The 21110-nt window shown below is 57.8% G+C and overlaps 1 protein-coding gene across 1 annotated transcript in view; it reads right to left on the reverse strand.

Moving 5' to 3' along the window:
* Window positions 1–21110, reverse strand: part of CNTFR (ciliary neurotrophic factor receptor) — a 307232-nt gene that overhangs the window by 184380 nt on the left and 101742 nt on the right. The window contains exon 2 of the mRNA XM_019518052.1: window positions 4769–4850. Within this exon, the coding sequence (XP_019373597.1) occupies window positions 4769–4850 (82 nt within the window). The remainder of the gene's footprint in view (window positions 1–4768; window positions 4851–21110) is intronic.

Genomic DNA, 21110 nt, shown 5'->3' on the forward strand with positions numbered 1-21110 from the left:
GCAACTCGAGGCACAGCCTGGAGGAACTTGCCCCACGGTCCCCCACCCTCCCCATGCCCCCATCTCGGCCCTCCTGCCCCAGCAGCCCTCCACCCACCCTGGGCTCTTCCCAGTCGTGACTGCATGGTCCACCCCCGGCAGTGCGTGCGGCCGCAAAACTGGCAGGGAGGCATCTGTACCACATCCTGCCCTCGCCCGAGGGGAGCCTGGATACATTCAGACTGGACCGGCCCCTTCCCTGTCCCTGGAGGTTTCCAAGAGGAGGCTGGATAAATGCTGGATAGGGATAGTGTGGGCACAGCTGACTTTCCCCTTTGAAGCTCCTTCCAGCCCAAGGACGCTGCGGCTTGGCCCCTGGAGCATGCTCTGCAACTTGGTCTTCCAGCCCCTGGACCGGGCTCTGCATTGCTCTGCTAGGCTGGACGCAGCGCTCGTCTGAGTCCATGCCCAGGTCTTATGCCACCCACAAACCCCCGGTGCTGCCCCAGTGGGGTGTGGAGAGGGTTTCCCAGGGCTTGTATTCATTCATTCACGTATGCACGAATCCAACCAAGTTCATGCACCTGCCTTAACCCCCCTCCCAGAGCCCCAGAGACAGCAGCCGTACTTCAGAGCAAGACCGGAGCAGCAGCCAGCGGCGGGTGGACTCGCGGCGCGGAGGGAACGGATTAGCTGAGCGATTGGATTAGTGCCACGGAGCAATGGGATAAGCAACTCGACTGGATTAGCCGTCCACGAGCCCTTGTGACACCGGCTGTGCCTCCCCGCTGCGGCCCGCGCTCCAGCGTCAGCCCTGGGCTCGAGGGAGAGACGTGGCTGTGTGCACGGGGGCAGGTAATGATAACGCTCAAGTCCTACAGAGCTAACGGAGAAACGGAGCCCCCACAAGCTGATCGGCCAAGCCACACTGCCAGCCCCCTTGCAGCAGGAGAGGGATGGCAGGGGGAGAGTGTCACCTGCTCCTATCCCCTGCACTGGGCTGCTCCTACTCCATCCCAGACCCGCACTGACCAGCCTCTGCTCGGTACCCTCCAGGGAAGAGGATGCTCCACTGCTCCTACAACGAGGACCTACACTGGATCTACAGCTGCTTTGCACCAGTACAAACCACTGTCTCACCCTCTGCAGCAAGGGGAAACAAGGCAGGACATGACCGCAGCAGCCCTACTGAAATCCCTGTCTCCAGCACGCAGCTAGTCCAAGGGATCATCGTATCCAGGGTGCTGCAGCACACTGGGATCCTCTTAAGGGTGCCAGGCAGTTTTAGCACCGTGTGAAAATGTCCACACACGAGTCACCAGATAAACCCAGAGATTCCCAGTACGAATCCAGGTACCCAACACATCCTGCCCCGTCGGGGGGCTTGCAGAGTACTTTGCTGTAGAAGAATTGCTCTGGGATTTGCCACTGGGGCGGCTGTCCCAGTTGTCCCCATCTCTCATGGCACATGCCATACAATGCAAACAGCGTGGCCAGCCAACGTGCGTGTGCCAGCTGGGTCACAGGAAGCCATTGAGACCGGCGGCACGATGCTATACGATGCCATGCCCTCTGCCTCCAACCCCGGCTTCAAGCAGGGAGCTTCACAACACTGACGGCTTGACCTAAGGGAGCAGCACGGCTCGCTGACTGCAGCAGTAGGCTGTTATCTTCCAAGCAGCTGCTAGAAGACCATACAAAACAGTCTGTCCGCATAAGACACAAACCTCTCTTAACAAAACTAGCCCATCCCCAGAAGCCGATGAGTGTGCAGTGAGATCAATTCAGCCCCTGATTCAAACTCAGGACAGAAATAAGGACTGAAAAGGGTCCGGGGATACCTGAGGGCTCCAGATAAGGCCAGAACCACTTAGTCTCAACCTCCTCCATAACCTCTGACCTCAGAAATGGCTGCCCACATCAATAATGGATGCCTTGTCTTCACCCCAGTTAAAAATAGACATCGCTTGAAATCTATTTAGGTCTAAAATATGCAGTCTCATCAGGAGGCTTCCTGCTTCTCTCAGCCCTACACACCTCCTGGATTAACACACGCGCCTCGGCCTTCAAGGACACCCATTCAACGGAGCACCAAAGACCATTTAAATGCACGCCTTTATGTTTATTGACCTAGGTCCGGATCCAGCTGCTCTCGCTCATGTGGATTAGCTCATTCCTGTTTGAATAGCCCCCTGATATCAGTGGGGTGACTCATAGCAGAAGGTAGGTGAGAGCAATCAGGTCCCTATTTATCTGCTTTCAATGTCAACGTTCGCAGACAGGAGCTGATAGCACCTCGTCTAATTAAGGTTGCCATTATAAGAACCTGTTTTCCCTCGCTTATAAACCGCTGCCTGACTTCAACCGTGAGGGCTGAAACTTCCCCTGCCAGGTGTCTGTCTCCACCTGAACGGATTTGGAACATGTCAGCAGAAATGCTTTGGGTATTTTGGGGGGATACGTTGTTTTGCCCATGTCAACGTTGGGTGCTTTGTTGAGAAACTCAAGCGCTTGGAAGACAGACTTACCTCGGACAGGGCCATGGATGGCTTGGGTACCAGGGGAGTGGTTTGTTGGGGGCTTCCAGGAGAAGCTGCCCAAATCTGGCCAAGTTCTAAGGTTTTGCAAAACCTCAGTGGCTGCACGCTCAGTACAGGTTGGAGTATAAATTTTCCAGTGATTGCATCTGTCCTGGGCATGCTCCTTTTTGCAGGGACCTAGCAAAACTCCTTGCGATTGCTGCTTCAGAGCCCGTGAGCAGAGAGCCTGTCTCATTTATGCTCTCAGCAACCCCAAAGGATGCAGTGGAGGAAGAAACAGCTTGACTTACACCAGGGGGAGAAGAGCTGGGCGTCAGGGGCACGGGAGGCAGGAAAGTGAGGGAAAGAGCCTGGATGAAGGCGATGACTCCTGTGTGTGTTTGGAGGGATGGGAACCGAGACTCGATGGAGAATAAGGGGGAGTTGATACCGGCGGTGCAGGGAGACTGCGATAAGCAACGAAGGGAGGCTAAGAGCCTGAGAAGAGGAGTCAGAAGTAAAAGGGACCAGACCTGGGGGGATTGGGAGCCGATGGGTCTGCAACCCCCACTGCAGGGACGGGAAAGGACGCCATGCTCCCGACTCTCAGCATGTCTGTGTGGACAACAACCTACTACTGCTTTCCGTCACCCGGGTCATGGGGACCCAGGGTGGCCCTGACACAATGCACTGCTTATACAAACCCAGGGAAACGTGCCCCACTCCTGACCCCTCCATAGCACTCAGCATCCTTGCTGCCCTTCTCTGCACCTTCTCCATTTCTTCAAGATCCTTTTGGAGGTGCGGAGACCAAAACTGGGCCGTGTCTTCAAGGTGTGGATACACCATGGATTTAAAAAGGGTCATGATGTTTTAATTCATGTTAAAGCTACAGCAAAAACAGTTTGGGAGCAAGTGGTCCGGCCAAGCGAGTAGGATGATATTCCATCACCCATTTCAATGCACGTTCACACCCTGGAGGGATCTGGCTCCTTTGGGACCAAAGGGAGAGAACCTGAGGAGTGTGCACACCTGGAGCTGCCCTACAAGTGAAAAGCCTTCCCAAGCATCAGCCCTTCCCATCCAATGCTATCATTATTAACCCGGTGCTACCTTGCGGGACCCTCGACAGCTGCACGAGGTCCCGGGGCAGCGAGGGTGCTGTCCAGGCTACGAGAGTCCCCCCAGAGAGGCCTGAGCAGCCTCCCTGCTGCAGAGTTCATCATCCACGTCCTTCAGCTTCATAAGTTATTAAAGCCGTGCATCCACTAATCGAGCTATAAAAAGGGAGGTCGTTGCTGCCAAGCGCAGAATAACTTTTCCAACCCCTTTCCTGCTTTCCCCTAGCCCTGGATCTCTGCATTGGGGGGGCACTGGGCAGGGTCTGCCAGGGGCAGGGGTGCAGAAGAGATTGGGGGTCTGGGCACCCATGCAGAGCCCAGGAGGTTGAGGCCAGCACTGGCCCATCAGGGACTCCTGGATGGGGGAGGCTGGATGTACAACCCATCCAGGAGCAGCTTTCCAGACCCCTCTCCTCTTGCAAACATCCCGATGTGCCCCACAGTTCCTGGTAGCCCCCCCAAGGCTTGTAGGGGGTCCCTTTTGCTACTCTCTTAAACAGCCTCACATTGGAGGTGGCCTCAGCAGCATGGGAGCTTGCTGCAGTCCAGCGCCTTTCCCTGTCGCCTGCAGCTCATTTCTGTGCCGGGGGGTCACCGGTCCGAGGGGACACGGCTCCCAGCTGCACAGGCTGGAGACGTCCGAGCAGCAGAGATGCAGCCTCATGCCCAGCCTGACTGAGCACCCCGCGCTGCCCCATGGCACAACCCAGCATGGTTCGATGGATGCCCATAGAGATACCCTCTCCCTCCCCTTGCACAGACCGCCAGTTGCAGAAGCAGGACGGGCACTCGCTGAGGGGGGAGATGGACTCCCTCCTGGTGCGCAGGGACTGTAAGAGGAGTCATTAGCAAGAGGGCACTTCTCACCCACCCACGCTGCTGCAGGGGGGAAGGCTTCTGGCCCCTGGCCCCAGTGGTGCCCCAAGGCACAGGCCAGAGGACAGGGAAGTACAGGAGGAAAGAAGGAAGGGATGTTACCCTGGGGTTTCTGCTCTCCATCGCTGCTGGGTCCTATAGTGAGGGCTCTATAAGGGATAGGATGATGGAAAACAGCAGGGTGCACACGGGAGGGATAGCAACAGATAAACCACATGCAGAGCCCCCATCCTGGGCCAAGGCGGGCTGAGGGGGTGGGTGCGGCAGACTCACCCTGTTGGCTGTGCCTCTGAGCATACACCACCACCACGGCGGCAAGCACCACGCAGCAGGCTGACGGGACGGGGTTGGCCATCTGCGGAAGCAAACACAAGGACAAGGGGGTTGGGTCAGTCAGGGGTGGCATGGAGCTGGTGATGAATGGGGTGCAACCCCTGGCTGGGAGCTGGTTGGGAAGCCGCGCGGCTGCTCTGGGAGACTCTGGACATTCACAGAATCACAGACTTTGAGGGTGGAAGGGAGCTCAGGAGGTCACATCTAGTTCAACCCCTGCTCCAAGCAGGACCAGCCCCAGCTACATCATCCCAGACAAGGCTTTGTTAAGCCAGGTCTTAAAAACCTCCAAGGATGGAGACTCCACTGCTTCTCTGGGTAATCTGTTCCAGTGCTTCACCACCCTCCTCGTGAGAAAGTTTTTCTGAATATCCAACCTCAACTTCCCTGGCTGCAGCTTGAGCCCATTGCTCGTTGTCCTGCCATCTGCACCCACTGAGACCAGTCCAGCTCCATCCTCTTTGCCATCCCCTTGGAGGGAGGTGATGGCTGCTGTTCAATCCCTCTTAGTCTTCTCTCCTGCAGACTCAGTCATCCCATTTCCCTCACCCTCTCCTCACCAGTCCTGTCCCCCAGCCCCACAACCATTTTCCTTGCCCTCTGCTGGACTCTCTCCAACTTGTCCACATCCTTTCTGCAGTGGGGGGTGTGGAGGACTTCCATCCCAGCCTCCAGGTCTCCTTCAATAGTTTTTGTTGTTTTTCCTCTCTCTCCTTCCTCACCTGTCTATCCCTTTAGTGGCTAAGCAGCTCATTGAAGTAAGCGAGAGGCTGCTTTGCTTATGTGACTGGCCTCATACACCTGGGTGGGGGCTTAAACTTTCTAAGCAATGTCATGACTGCGGGGGTGACTGGAGCCCCTGCCAACCTACCTGCCAACCAGTGATGCACTGCCAATTGATTGGCTTGTAGCCAACTTCAGCTAGTCTATGGGACCCCAGAGTGAGGTCATAAGGTCTATATAAGTTAATGATTGCCTGGTGTGTGTGTGTGTGTGGGGGGGGGGGGGGGGGTTAGGGTTAGGATGAAGACACAGAGAGCAACTCAGCTCTCTGTCTCTCTCTCTTGAAATACATGGACACACTATGAACTGCCTACCTCCAGAGGGAAGCTCTGTCAGCCTCTGGATGATACTCGTGAATAAGCTACCTGAGATCTAACTAGATGTGTAGCTTGCAGTAACTCAGATGCACGATCAAAGGCTACCCAGCCACCCTGTTTGCTCTAAGGGATTTCTCTGATATTGCTCTACCCTATTCCAAACCTACTCCTTGCAACCAATAAAGTTCTCCTCTGTACCTAGGATGGGAGACTTGTTGGGAGAGCGTCTAGATTATGTCTGGGGGTCCCCTTGTTTCGGCTGACTAAGGGAGACCACTATCTGTGCTTCAGATTAAGGGAAGCACCCCAAGTTCTTGCAGTGGGTCGAGTACCCTCTAGGACTACTAGGCTTGTTTCTCAGGGTCACGGGGCCAAGAACAGTCCAGACCCTGGGTGGTGGCAGCACTACCCCCAGGCTTGCGGGTGTGCTCCAGGAAGGGGGCTGGCCGAAGGTGAGGTGCCCCCAGGGAGGCACTCAGAGCCTGGAAGGTGGTCGGGCACAGTGAGGTAGGTGGCTCAGTGCAGGAGCGCCCCCTACTGGCCGGCCACGGGGGCACAAAACTAGACACAGGACTCCAGATGTGGCCTCCCCAGTGCTGAACAGAGGGGAAAAATCACTGCCCTCCACCTGCTGGCAACGCTCCTACCAATGCAGCCCAGGATGCTGGTCGCTTTCTGGGCAACAAGGGCACGCTGCTGGCTCCTGTCCATCTTCTTGTCCACTGTGACCCCTCTGTGGAGAGGAATGAAAAGGGAAACCCAGGAAAGGGAACCTTGTGCCCAACCCCTCAGCACCCGGGGCATTGCCCCAGGAGCTTTGGGTACCCATGCACACAAGTGCCACTCTGCCCTGGGGCGCTGTGCTGTAACGGGGGCAGCTGGGAGCACAGCCCAGCTCTGTGGCCTCAAGGTGAGTCAGGAGCCTGGCTGCCTTTGAGGGCCTGGGTCTAAGCGACTGGAATATCCCTTATACACCCAAGCAGGTAAGTTGTTTCCTCCACCCTCACCTCAATTGCTCCCTTCTCTCCAAGAAAAGCAAACCTGGATCACAGGAAAGTTGGGCTGGAAGGGACCTCATGAGGTCGCATTTAGTCCAGCCTCCTGCTCAACAGAGGATCAGCCCTGACTAAACCATCCCAGCTAAGGGTCTGTCCAGCCTGCTCTTGAAAACCTCCAGGGATTGAGTTTTCTTATCACAGGCACCACTTCTCCCAGTGCCTATTCCAGGGCTTCACAGGAGTCAGAAAGTTCCTCCTACTCTCCAAACTCAGTTTGCTCTGCTGCAGCTTGAGGCTGTTGTTCCTAGTCCTGTCCCCTACGGCCACGGAGAATAGCCCGTCTCCATCCTCTGTCATTACCCTTTAGGGATTTGAAGACTGTGATCAAATCCCCCCTCACTCTTGTCTTCTCCAAGCTAAATAACCCCAGCTCTTTCATCCTTTCCTCCAAGACACGTCATGATTTTGTCACTCTGCACTGGACCCTCTCCAAACTGTCCCCATCCTTCTTAAAGTGGTCAACCCTGGACACAGGACTCCAAGTGAGGCCTCCCCAGTGCTGAGTAGAGAGGAAGAATCACTGCCTTGATTTGCATTATATGAACCTCCTGCTCATATAATGCCTGGTTTTTGGCTTCGTTTGCAACAAGGGAGGCTGGCTCATATTCAGCTTATGGTCGACTATCACTCCCAGGTCCTTCTCTGAGGCACTGCAGCCCAGCCAGTCATTCCCCAGGCTATTTGTGCATGCTGTTATTTCTTGCCAAGGGTGGCACTTTGCTTGTGTCATAAAATATGTCATACAGCTCAAAAGAAGTGGGCCTGGAAGGGACCTGCAGTCCAACGCCTGCCTGAGGTAGGATCAGCTCTGTCCAAACCACCCCAGACACATCCATCACGCAAACCCTTCATAAAACATGCCTCTGCTGAATCTGATCTGGGGCTGTTTCTCCACTTAATCCAGGTCATTCTGGATCCTAGCCCTGTCCTTGCAAGATGGGCAAGGGTGCTGGAGCTGTAGTGCTCCCTGGCAGAAGCACATGCCTCTGGATGAGGCTACAGGCATGCACAGGGTCAATGGGACAGCCGCCCCTGAGGAAGAGGGGGTGCAGGTCGCACCTAGGAGCTCAGCGTCCAGATCCAGTGTTTAATAGAAACCTCACTGGCAGCTGGTAAGACAAGGGAGTGAGTGGGAGAAACCCTGGCATCTTGTTGGAAATAGCCCTGTGTTACCAGAGACCGACTGGGCTGGGACCCCAGGACACCTGGTTTTCTTCATGACTCCACTACTGACTTGCTACTGAGAGGAGGTGCAGTCTCCATCCTTGGAGGTTTTCAACACCCGGGTGGACCAAGCCTTGGTCGGGATGTTGTAGTTGGGGCTGGTCCTGCTTTGAGCAGGGGGATGGATTAGATGTGACCTCCTGAGCTCCCTCCCAAGCCTCCGTATTTAGGATTTTATGTAACCTGAGACCAACTTACCCTCTGGGCACTACGACACAGTGACAATCCCACAAGCATTCCCCCTCCCTCCGCCGGCCTGCTCCCTCCTGCTGCTGGCTGACAGTCCTCCTAGCTGCCATCGGCAGCACTTTGCAGAAGACCCTGCTGCACGCAAGCAAGGAAAGGCAATTAACTCTTTTGGCCAGGTCTGAGCCTGCTCTCTGCCCTGGGTACTCATCTCAGACTAGCCAGAGATGACAACAGGTTTGGGCAGCAGGAGTGGGGCGCGAAGAAGACGGGCACTGGGCTGGGTTCTGGGATGGCAGGCTGGAGGGTACGGAGGGGCAGGAGAACTGGCAGCTATATAGGAAAAGGGTCTTCGGAAAGAGGAGGAGGACCTGAAGTCAACCCAGGGGAGACTCGGGGACCAAGTGCACTTTGCTGGGGTATCTCAGGAGCTGCCCAGGGAGGTGGGGTTGGATTCAGCACCTGCTCATATAGACCTGGGCACCAGCTGGTGCAAACAGCATGCAGCCAACTTGCAGGGAGGTAGATTGGATGACCCCTGCGGATGCCGGTCCCGCTGCCGCTGAGCAACACCACCAAGAAGGCAACACCTGGCCCTCTCTGCCGACCACAGTTGGGTTGTAGTTTCTACAGAGGCTGAAGGGGTGGCTCTGAAGAGTGGGTCCCTGAGGCAGGGACAACTGCACTGAAGCCCCCTGTACCCCAAATCCCACCCAACATGGCTCCCAGAGCTTGCATTCAGCCTTTCAAGAGCAGCCCTGGCCCCTCTCCCACCCTCTTCCCAGCCTCTCCTCAGCTGCAACCTGCACATCGGCCAGGGAGCGTTTTACAAGCTGCCATTGAGCCAACGCACGTGGCACAAAGATCCCCCCACCCACCTCTGCTGCTTTCACTTCCATACGTGCATCGAGGCAGGCTGGGACCTGGAAAGCAGCTACAGCTCAGAGCTGTGGGTGGGAGGCAAGGAGCTACCTGCCCTTGCTCCCGGCCCTGGCAGCTCCGAATACGCCCAGATCCAGGCGACGAAGCCTGCCATCATCAGCCCATCCCTGCTATAGAAAACCCGGGCTGGAAGGAGCGTGGGCAAGATGCCTCTCTGCTGGTCTGTCTGCATCTGCTGGTCTCGTGTTGGAGGCTGGCAGCTCTCTGTGCACCCCCAGCCCCAAGGAGGCAGCTCTCTCCATACACCCCCAGCCCCAGCTCCAAAGTTGGGCACAACTGGATGTAAGGGGTGTGCGTGGTGCACAGTGCTACAGGAATAGGAGGACAATCATATGACTCTCCTGGCTCGGGCCAGGCATCAGAGTAAACCCCTGCCCCATCCCAGGACCAGCAAAACCTTGGGCACAGGGACTCACCGCCTCCTGGCTCCTAAAACGCTTTACCAAAGAGGCCGGTTTCATCCACTGCACTTCATGCATTGAAGCACCGAGCGGGTGACCTGACCTACCCGGCAGAACCGGGCCCAGAGCTTGGGTCCCTGCCCCGGGGTCACACCGGCAGGCTCCGCAGAAAAGGCAACGAGGACAGGGCAGGGGAGGGCACAAGGGAAGCACTGCAACTCCCCCTAAATGCAGCCGCTCCCTGCCACAACCAGGAGCCTGCGAGGGGATGCACATCACGTAGGCAGCCTGGCAGTGATGTTTGCATTGCCTGGGGCTGTGATGTGCATGACAGGACCCGGGGTGATGCCCCCTGGGCTGCGCACAGAAACCCCCCTCGGAGCTGGGGACAGCAAAGGCTCTAGAGAGACTTTGCCAGGAACAGGCAGGTGGGCAGGACGTGACCCCAGGCTTGGGAACCCCGTTTCTCCCCGGGGAGCAGCGGGGATGAGGACTGGCCATCGTGGCTTTGGCGGAGGAGTCTCACCCTGCTCTGAACAGGGTGTCGCAGCTTTTTGGCTGGAATCTGCGTCTCCCCGTGGCCTCCAGCACCTTTTCGCTATTGCAAAGCAGAGAGCCGCAGCACCCGACTGCCCCCCTATTGCCCCACAATTGGGGGATCCTGCTCCATGTTCAGCATCTCTTCCACCTTGTAAGCATGCAGGGGGCTTTAGAGGCCAAACACCCGTGAAGGGCGAGCCTACGCTGTCCCCATCTCTCTCGCTGCAGTCCCAGAAATACCCCAGCGAGGGCTCTTAAAACCTTGGTCTCCGGCGTGCAGCTTGGAGGCACCCACCAGTCCCAGATACTCCGGGGAGATCCACCCCAGAGCCAGCAGCCATCAGCCCCCGCAGCCCTGTGCCGTGGACCAAGAGCCCTCGCACGCCAAACCAGGAGAGCGACTGCAAACGACAGCCCCCGGATCGTTTATAGCTCCATCATCGATGGTGCCATATCAGTCATGCGGAGAGGATTGTCTTTTAATCGGGAACATGGCTACAGGCTCGTTAGCCATATGGCATCCATTTAGACCTAAATAAAAGGGGAGCAGGCGCTGGCCAGGAGAGCAGACGCCTTCCATATAAAACAGGCTGGCTGCAGAAGCCCAGACGGCCCCCCCAGCTCCCAGCAGGATACGGCCATTTACAGCAGGCCCCAGTGCTGGGATCCACGCAGCAGCCTGGGAAGCGCGAACGGGCTGCGTGCGACCTCGCAACTTGCTCGCTGGGGCTGCTTCATGGACCCTCTCCCCCCACCCCCTTGCCAGCAAGAGAAACGTCCCAGCGGAGGCTCCCTGATGCCATAGGCAGGCACAGAAGGTAAATGCCCGGGATCCCCATGTGCCAGGGGCCTGGCCGGCTGCAAAGCTCTGAATGCCAGGCGCTGACGCAGCCAAGCATGCCCCCAGCGCCGGAAACGTCACCCCCCGAAGCATCCCGTGTCAGGCAGCAGCTCCAGGGGGGCAGGCTCCATCTGGCTGTACCCCTCCTCTGGCGGCATCCTGAGATCAAGTCCTGGAGTCTCAAGTGCCATTACCTGCAGGTAGCTGGACAGGTGGGGAGTCCACCTCTGATGGACAGGCTCCCGCGGCATGGACGGACGGACGCCCCCTGCTCACGTGTGCAGAGACCCGGGACAGTGTACATGCCGAGCCGGGGGTATTTCTGTTCTAGGACAAATACAGGCACAACCTGACCAGGGACGAAGGCAACATCTGTTCCTAGCTTCTGAATCAGGCCCCCTGCACCTGAGTGATGGCAGCATTGAATGTGTTCTGCAGCCCGTAGCCAGGCAGCCCCTGGGCTTGCACCAGGAGGGGTGACGCATGGCTGCAAGCAGGATCACAGAGACCAGGGGTCTTATCTAGTCCATCCTCCTTCTCTATGCCTTGTCTCAACCAGGCCAGCCAAGGGTCTGGCAGACCTGGCCTTGGATACCGCCAAGGATGGAGATGTCGCAGCCTCTCTGGACGGAGCTGGCCTCAGAGCTCTTCCAAACATCCAACCACCCCCATTCAAGACCGTTGCTTCTTGTCCTGGCCCCGCACAGAGATGAGGACAACCGGTCACCATTCTCGATGGAGACATCCGGGCCTTTCCAACCTTGCATGGGCCACTTTAAGGTCCAAACTCATGTTGGTTAGTCTTTGTGACCCACGTGGAGGTCACATCGCTTGCTTCACACGCCCTGATCGAATGAGCTAGATCCAACTTGCTTGCTCCCCATCCTCCCCTTCCAATTCACCCTGCATTGTCCCTCCCAAGGGGTGCCACCCCCCCCCAGGGCCCAGCCTGACTCTCCTTGCCGACGGGCCAGGGCATGGCTTTCCCATGGTAGCTGCCGCAGTCACCTCTATGGAGAAGCCACATTACCAAAGCCCTTGGAGTATTTTTAGCTCTTTTTAATGCATCCTAGCAGCTGGAGACGCGGAGGAGGAGCCAGCCCCATGCGAGCAGCCAGCAAGCAGCAGGAGCTGGGAGCTGGCAGGGGACCTGTAGGTTCGGCTGCATTGCAAAGCCATCGCGCCAGGTCCTGGAGATGGGGGAGCAGCGAAGTCTGCTGCTGCCTTTAGATGAGGGGATTTCGTTCTGGGGGCCGAGGGGGGTTTATGCACAATCTTGCTACCCTTCTGGTAGCATTTTGCACTCTGCAAACACCGATTAATTTACCCTAATAAACCAAGGGCTGGCACGGAGCCCATCCCATGGCGACGAGAATGGGGCACCATGGGGCTTTCCCCAGCTTTATGGGGCTGCCGCTTACTTCTGCGTCTTAATTTGGCCTTGATGAATGGTGGGAGAATTAGGAGCAGCCACCCTGCCCGGTCTGGGCAGGGCCACGTGGCAGCTGGGAACAAGAGGGATGGGGGAGCAGAGAGCCTGAGCTCAGCTTTGTAGCTCTGCCATGCACGGAGAGGGGGGCAAAAGGCACCGGTCGCCCCTTCAGCAATGCTGGCACCCCCTCGCCTCTCCAGCAGACATCCTCCCGCGTGACGGCCACGCACATCTGCTGCAGCCGCGTGGAGCAGCTGGGCACGCCACCCTCCGCTGCCCCGTGCTGCTCTTGCCGGGGCGGATTTGCAAGGGCGTAGCGCAGAGCAGACGGGATGGCAATGCCTCCCCCTCGGAGGGGGCCTGGCCTGGTGCAGCGTCTTTGATGGGGGAGCGAGGAGGGGAGCGCTGCCTGGCTCCGAGTGCCTTGAGGGTGGCAGGGCCAGACAGGACCTCACAGGCCCACAGCAGCAGAAACAGAGCAGCCGTGGCCTTGTTGCACACGTCGGATGGCGCGTGGCCAAGTAGGCAGGGAGGAGAGGTGCAGCTTGGCCTTTCCAGATCGTGCAACATCTGCTGACATTTCCTGCGCGCTGTGGCTAGTCGTTGTCTGCCCCGGCCCTCCCCTGCCGCCCGGCCAGCGCTTGCCGCGCTCCAGCTCAGCAGCCGTCGCAACCGTGGATCTTGCTAGCCCTACCGACACCCCTTGCCCGAGGCCACGAGAGGCGGGGTACGGCTCCGTTGCGGGGGACAGCGAGAGCTGCCAGTCCGACCGGACGAGGCAGACGATGGGGTGGAGGAAAGGAGGCCGATTGCTTCGGCTCCTGGCTGCACCGCAGACTCCCTGGGTGACTTGAGGCAAGTCCTGGGATCTCTCTGCTTCCACACCTGGCAGGAGATTATGCATCTAATCCAAAACCACACAAAGAGGCTCTGACACAACCAGCTCCCCCCAAAGGCTACAGCCACGCAGCCCCTCTTCCCCACGCAAGCCTCCACAGGCCCCCATGTATGAGCATCCCCATCACAACCTTTCCTCATTGAAAACTTAGGCAAAAATCAACTATCCTCCCCCCCACACCCACACACTTGTGTTGAAATTTTCCATGGAAAATATTGACTTTTTCTGCTTGTTTGTTTCAGCCAAAAAATCAGAAGCTTTTTTTTTTTTTCTTCTTCTTCTTCTGGAGCGTTTGCTTTTATGACAAAAATATCAGAATTTCCTGCAAGGAAGCAGATGCTTTCACAAAAAAAAAGCCAAAAAAAAAAAAAACCTCATTTAAGCCAAACCTCAATCTCTCATCAAAAAGCAGCATTCACAGAAGATTTTCTTCCGCCCCTAGTAAACACTGTCACGGGTGCCGCAGCGGCAAACCGAATTTCCTAAGGGCCAGAGATAGAGGTAGCAGCTGCTCCGATCTCCAGCAATACCGAGACAAGCTGTTAGGAGGCAACTGTAACATCCGCGCGGGTCTGCAGGGACACAAGTGCTGCAAAACTCCTCCGATGTGAACACCGTTGCATTTAGGACGTTACACGGATTTAACGACCGTGTGTCACGCCGGGATTGCCGCGGCGGTGACATTGGAACAGCTGGTGCTCGCTCCCGACCGGCGGCCTCTCCTCCCCTCCGAAAACGATGAAGAGGGATACGTGTCCATGCCAAAGGTCTGGAGGTTTGCATATGCCTCGAGAGGTTTGGATGCTTGATAGAGCCACGTCTGGACCTCCTCAAACTAAAGACCTTGGCTGGGATGATGTAGTTGGGGCCGGTCCTGCTTGGAGCAGGGGTTGGACTAGACATGACTTCCTGAGGTCCCTTCAACCCTCATTTTCTGTGATTTTATGACACTGGGGTCTTATTGCTGCCACTCCTCCTCTGCCCCTGCTCTTCTGCTGCTAGCAGCAGGACACGAGGGTGTGCGTGTGGGTGTGGGGATGTGCGTGGGGGTGCAGAGGTGTGTGTTGGTGCAGGAGGAGCATCCGCCAGAGAATTTGAACCCATCAAGTGTCATTTCTTTTGCTCTTTGGGAGTCAGGAAGGGAAAAAAATAAAACCTTCCCCTATTTGTGTCTTTATCCAGGAGCCCTGAGAAATGCCCGTTAATGGCCCAGAGCTGTGGCCCAGCACACTAAACCCCATGTTTTGCTTAAAGAAGAGAAAAAAGGAGCATTGCCACGGTCCTGGCGCGTGCTTCAGGGAGCCCTACAGCCGGGTTGGAGCCACTGCCACCTCAAAGGGCTCCTTTCGTCTCATCTAAACACCCCCGGTCCGCGCCACCCCCAGTACTTCCTTCCCTGGTGCGCAGGAGTGACAGGGGCCACTCCAAATTAACACCCGCTGCTTTTCAAAGTTGGTTTTTGAACTTCTGCTTTATTTTTTGCCCCTGAAATCATGTAGCGAGAAGAAAACAACTCCTGGGGAAGATGCTGAAGAAACTATTGCAATGCAGGAGAGAGACTCTGCCTACTGCACCCTCCTCGGATTGCCTCTGAGCCACATTCACTGCGCCAGGAGCTGTACATCTGCAGACTCGGATGGATCCATGCACAAAACAGACCGGTGTGGAGCAGGGGAAACTGAGGCATAGGGAAGAGAAGGGATTCACTTGAGGTCGTGCAGCAGGGCAGTGGCAGAGCCAGGAAGAAAACCCAGGCGCCTTGAATCATAGAGAGATGTGGGGCGGAAAGGGAGCTGTGGGGGTCACATCTAGTCCAAGCCCTGCCTGAGGCAGGATCGGCCCTGTGCAAACCCGCCCGGACACATGCTCCGAGCAAAACTATCCTCACCCCCGCCCCTGCCCCAGGGAAAGCAGGGGGCTGCGGTAGCTAATGTCCTGCTCCTGCAAAGGGAGCGAATTGATGCTCTAGAGACCCCAGGCAGGGCCGTGCCCCGGCTACAAAGGAAGGCAAAACCCCCCAGTCTGCACCAGTCTGACTGGGGGGCAAAATCCCTTCCCGCCCCCAGTGCAGCGTCAGTCTGAGCCTGAGCGCGGGGGCAAGCCCCTCCAGCCAGGACCCTGCAGACCTCTGCAGGCCCCTTCCAGCCTGACTTCTCTGTGACCTATGACCCAATGACTTACACCATCATTAATCGTATCATTATACTGGTTATATTATGATAGTCTCCATAGATTTATAGCGGCTTTTAAATGGGGTGCACCTACATTTTGGCACCCCGAGTCTAAAATGGTGGAGAAGCGGTGCTGTCGGTGGCCGGTGAGATGACAAGGAGCCCTGTGTTGGCACTATTTGGATCACGGCAATGCCCCACCCCAACACCACCCAGCACTTGGGGGGGATCAGCCCACGCATGACGAGCGGCTGGGTGGTCCCGAACCTCAGCAAGACGAGAGGATGCTGGAAGCACCTTGGCCTGATGGCACACCCCCACCATTGGGCAGGGCTGCCCCCGGGCTAGGAAGCTCTTGTGCATGTCTACATGGCTCCAGGCTGGGCCGTGCAGAGAGGACCACGGCCACGAAGGGGCACATTGGGGTCTACACATCCCGTGTGTGCAGGCGTGGAGGTGCACATGAGGGCCTGTACACCCCTTGTGTGCAGGGACACTTGAGCTAGCTCTGCGTGTGCTCTCCTGGGAACCAGAAGCCGTGCCTCACGCCACACAGACGTGCCGTCTCCTGGGCTGAGCCTTCACGTAGCATCACCCGTGATGGGCTAGGACAACCTGGCAGGTGGGAGCTGGGCCTCGGCTTCTCACACCTGCATCCTCTTGGCTGGACCACAGCAACGCAATACACCTGGGCACAGAGCTCTCCGCATCTGGACGACTCCAGCCGGGACAGAAAGCTTCGGCGCAGCTCTTCAGTGACTCTTGTCTAGTGGAAGCACATCAGACCTGTCCTCCGCTCCCTACCCCGGCTCCCAGGGAGTGCTGCATCAAGACCAAGGCTGCGCGCTCTGCCATCAAGGTGCTCCAAAAGCTGGGGCCAGGCTATTTAAACTACCCATTTGAGCTCCAGAGGAAAGACGGCTGCTGACCGCTTCACACCTCCAACCCAGGTGGACTCTCCAATAATGCCCCAGTTCATCCGCGCAGGAGACAGGGCTGGTCCGAGAGCAAGCGACCAACTCCCCTGGGAACTAGGGCCCAGCCCAAACCTTCTGCTTCAAGCTCAACGCGCGGCTCTTGGCTTTCACCTAAATGCACAGCAAGGTGCCTGTTAGAAACAAATGAGTGACAAAACCGAAGCACCCTCCGGAGAGAAGGCGCCCGCCGCGAGGAAGAGAGAACAAAGACATGAAGGTGCTCGGCGGATATCGCGGCAGCAGTCACATTAGAGAAACCTGTGCATTGCACCATCGGCAGCCTGGCCTTTGGCACCGGCGCCGCGGACGGATGCCAGGCCTCCCGTCACCAACACAGAGCAGGCATGGCCCTGGGAACTTCTCCCTTGGCTCTGTGGACGCTGCCTTCACTCGGGTCCCACATCGGAGGCTGCGGTGGGGTGGGGGGAGAAGGATTTTACACACCTGTGCAGCCCGCACGCTGCCGTGGCTGGGTCCCGTCTCCCTTCCCGAGCCCTGCAACGGCTCGTTTCCCTTGGCTTGTACCTGTCCTCTCAACTGCCACCAAATTAACTGGTCTATCTGAAAACAAAGGGCACGCGTCCAAGCCCGGCCATCTGTTCCAGCAGTGATAAAAGCCAATGCAAAGCACAGCATACTAATAGCACAGGGGATCCGGGCTGGCTCTCGGAAAAGATGCGGGAGGGGAAGAGGAGCCTTGAATTTTGATGTGCTGAGGTTGCAAAGCTGGGAAGCACCCAAGCTGGGCGATGCAGGAGAGACCCCCAACCACACTCCGGGGGTGCGGGGGGCTAAGCTACAAGGACCCTGTAAGTTGCTGTCCTTCACTGCTGCTTTTTTCCCCCTTTTTGCTCAAAGTAGCTCTCTTCTGTGAAGCCTGAGCTCCCTGCTGCGAGTGCGATGCCTGCAGGGCTGGGACCAGCGTGTTTTCTGCCATTGAAGTGCTAAATAACTCGTCGGGGTTGGGGGGGTTCGGCTAAGCTCTTCCACAGGCCCCAAGACAAAGAGGCCTTTCCTGGCTGCCGGGGCACTGATGCTCCCTACTTCTCCCATCACCCGGGCTACAGGTCTGTATGCCAGCGTGCCAGTCCTGCCCTCTGATACCCACTGAAAGCCACGGGCACTGGGAAAGCAAACCCCGAGGGCAGAAGCAGGCCGGGCAGGGGTCAAATTCTCCTCCCACGGGGCTCTGTGGTCAATGGAAATAACTTGAGCAAAGTCCTTAGAGTTACCTCCAATTTGCCCTGGAGGTGACTCCCCCAGGCTGTGCCAGCGACTGCCAAGCTCTGCAGGGGCATGGCACCGGGCATGGGGAAGGTTAGTGGCTGCGGGGTCACAGGAGAGAGAAACACACCCATGACGGGTGCTGCAGATCTTCCTTGCTCGGGGCACGGGACTCAAATTCACCCCCCTTGGCCGTGCCTTCGAGCTGCCTCATTGGCGGCACAGAGAGGAGTCCCTGGTGCCTCCTGGGCGAGGGTGGCCCTGAACTGGCCGCATGAAGGCTATTAGGGAGAGAGGGAGGGAGGGAGAGAAAAAACCATGCGGAGGCAAATGGGGGGAAAGGAGAGCTTGCAGCAAGGCACCAGAAATGGGAAGCAATGGGATCCATCCCAGCCCCCGTGCTGATCCCTGGAGCCCCTGGACCACGCTCGAAGACTCAAGGTCATTCAGCGGTGACCTCTGTCCAGACCGGCATACGGCAGGGGTCACCCTGAGACCGCCGCCCCACGGCCTGTCTACAAGGGGCCGCCCCGTTGCCTTCAGAGACACGCCACGGGACGTCAGGCTAACGGGAACGACTTGCAAAGTTTGAGTGGTGAAGACAAGGCGTAAAAAGCAGCCAGGGAAACCAGAGGGATGCACGGATCAGACAGAGGACACCTGCGCCACAGCCAGAAGCAGACCCAGGTCACGGTGCGGACGCCAAGCCGAGGATGGAAATCTCACAAGAACAAGCCCTGTTCGTGCTGCCCCGGGTCCCTCCTGCATGCACTTGGCCTGGAGTTATTACAGGAACAGCTCTCTCCCGCTGCATTTTGGCACCACGATTTCCGGTCTGCAGGCATGAAAGTGAACGTTAATGGGAGAACGATGGAAAACACGAACCTGGTCCAAACTCTTCAGGAGTTCGGGAGCGGGTTCGATGTGGGCTGGCTCCACGGTCAGACCGGGTCTAATGGTTTGATTGCAGCCCCTTTCCCAGCTGCCCAATTCCGCAGATAACCCCGGCGTCCTGCTTCGGGGAAAGCGTGTGGGCAGGAGATTTTATGAACTCCCAAATGCCCCTTAAAAAGCAGAAAGCCCCAGGGCAGAGAGAAAAACATCGCGGCGTTCACATCCAGAATGTGTCATAGTCACACGCTGTCCTAGCCCAAGTGAGCAGGAAAAGCAAAAAGGCCCCAGATTGAAGCACTAAAATGTTCGGTTTCCAAAATCCTCCCCTAGCTCTGGCACAGCCCTGCTTGGAAAAATCACAGCCCCAAATTGCTCCTGCATTTGCTTTTTCCATCAAGGAAGATCAGGTTGTCTCGAAGCCTGCGCATTCGGCGGGCCGCCGGGTCAGGGGCTGCAGAGGGACACGCAGAGCGGGATCGGGTCGGCAGCGAAGACGCGTGGGCCGTCCTCCTGGCCGGCGGGACCTGCGGGGTGAGCTGTGCCCCGAGTCGGTGGGTGTGTGGGCCTGGCCCCTCCACACCTGCCCTCTGAAGTGGGCCAGGACGGAGTGGGAATGACCATCCTCCCAGCCCGTGCAGCCCCTGTGCACATGGGCAGAGGCGCTGGGTCTTCCCAGGCCAGACGTGCACCTGATACTCCTGCGGCACCCCAAAACAGAGCCCGTAAGGCTCAATCCAGCCCTCCACCAGCAACCTGGCACGCCTCTACCTCTGCTTCATCCCAGCTTGGCACGTAGGGGTGCTGCCGTCTGCAGCCCAAGCCTCATCCAGGAGGATGGGGAGGAAGCCGACACCCTGGAGCATTTGCCACGGGCACGGAGGCTGCCTTACCAGCCCGGGGTGCAGCTGTGGGGGACAAAACACGAGCGGTATTCAGGGCCTGAGGTATCAGAAGCTAACACAAGTCCTTGGGACCATTTCTGACATTATCCTGGCACTGCTACATCCAAACAGGCGAGCTGCACACATCCTGGCCGTCACCTACTACATGAACAGGGGGAATGCACCCCTGCCCTGGCTCCTGGGGTGATGTGGGTGCTCTAGGATGGGCGGACTGAGGAGCCAGGTTTCCTCACTCCCCTCCCACCAAAGTCACTGGCCAGGCCCTCCTAGACCCTATCGCTCACATAGAGGTGCCCGGGAGCTCAGCACCGGTACCCAGCGCTGCTGGCAGGGTTGGAAGCTCGGTTGCAAGCGAACCTGGTCTGACCACGCGTCCAGGTCCAGCCCGAGGCCAGGACTCCTGTTTCCAATGCAAGGCTCTTTGCAGCCCATGGGGGCCAGGACATACATGTCTCTCCCAGCAGGATGACTGGGGCTGAATCCACTCCAAAGCCCCCCGGGGAGGCTTGAGGTATGGGGTTACTGCGTGCTGGAGCCCAGCACGGGTCACGCTCACATCTCACGGGTAGCGCGGGCACCCAAAAGGCTTTCAGCAGCTCCCGAGGCGCTGCGGGCTCCCTCCCAGGGCACGGCTGTTGTATACACTCCCCATTGCTGCCAGCCTGTCACAGCCTGAGAGTCACGGCATCGCCTCCCAGGGTATAGGGCACCCTCCCCTCCATGCCCCAAACTCCCTCTGATTTTGCATCACCCCATGGCGTCGTACCAGCCTGGCAGTTTCCAGTTCCCAGGTGCCTGGATCCACAACCAGGCCTAGGTCACGGCATCCCAATGCAGCTGGGAGCCCCCCCGGAGGTCCCCTCTAGCCCAACCCCTGCAAAGAAAGGTTTTGCAAAGAAAGGGCCCGGTGCATCAGCTGGGAGTGCCCGCGGTGAGGGGAAACCATGAGGAAGGCATCTCCCTGCCATGCCAGACCCCCCAAAAAACTCCTCCTGAACTGTCCTGCCTGGCCTACCTTGCCCAAGCACTGACACAGGTCCCAGTGCCCTGCACACGTCCTTCCTCTTGGCCGCTGGGGCACAGCAGGGCAGCTCATGTCCAGCCCCTGGCATGAAGCTGCCCACAGGCTTGCACAACAAGCCCCGCCATGCAGAAGCTGGGTCCCTTGGGAACATCTGCTAACACCAAATGCACTTAATAAGCACCCTGCTGAGTCCGGACCTGCAGCTTATGCCCCCCACTCCTCTAAGCGGCTAGAAAGCATCCATTCAGGAGGGCAGCGTGGCTATGCCCATTGCTACCGAGGCTGCAGGATGCAATCAGGGCCCCCCAAGGCAGAGCACGGACCTGCTAAACCACCCTCAAGTGACCCTGGGCAAGGGTCTCTGGCTGCAAGGAGCATGCCCGGTGCCGGGAGGAGAGGGAGGGGAGCGCGCCTGGGCTAACCTTGCCGTTGTCTCCAGGCGGCCGGGGCACGGCGTGGTGATCGAGG

Source organism: Gavialis gangeticus, unplaced genomic scaffold (genome assembly GCF_001723915.1).
Source record: "Gavialis gangeticus isolate Ggan-Ray unplaced genomic scaffold, GavGan_comp1, whole genome shotgun sequence".
Classification (NCBI taxonomy): domain Eukaryota; kingdom Metazoa; phylum Chordata; order Crocodylia; family Gavialidae; genus Gavialis; species Gavialis gangeticus.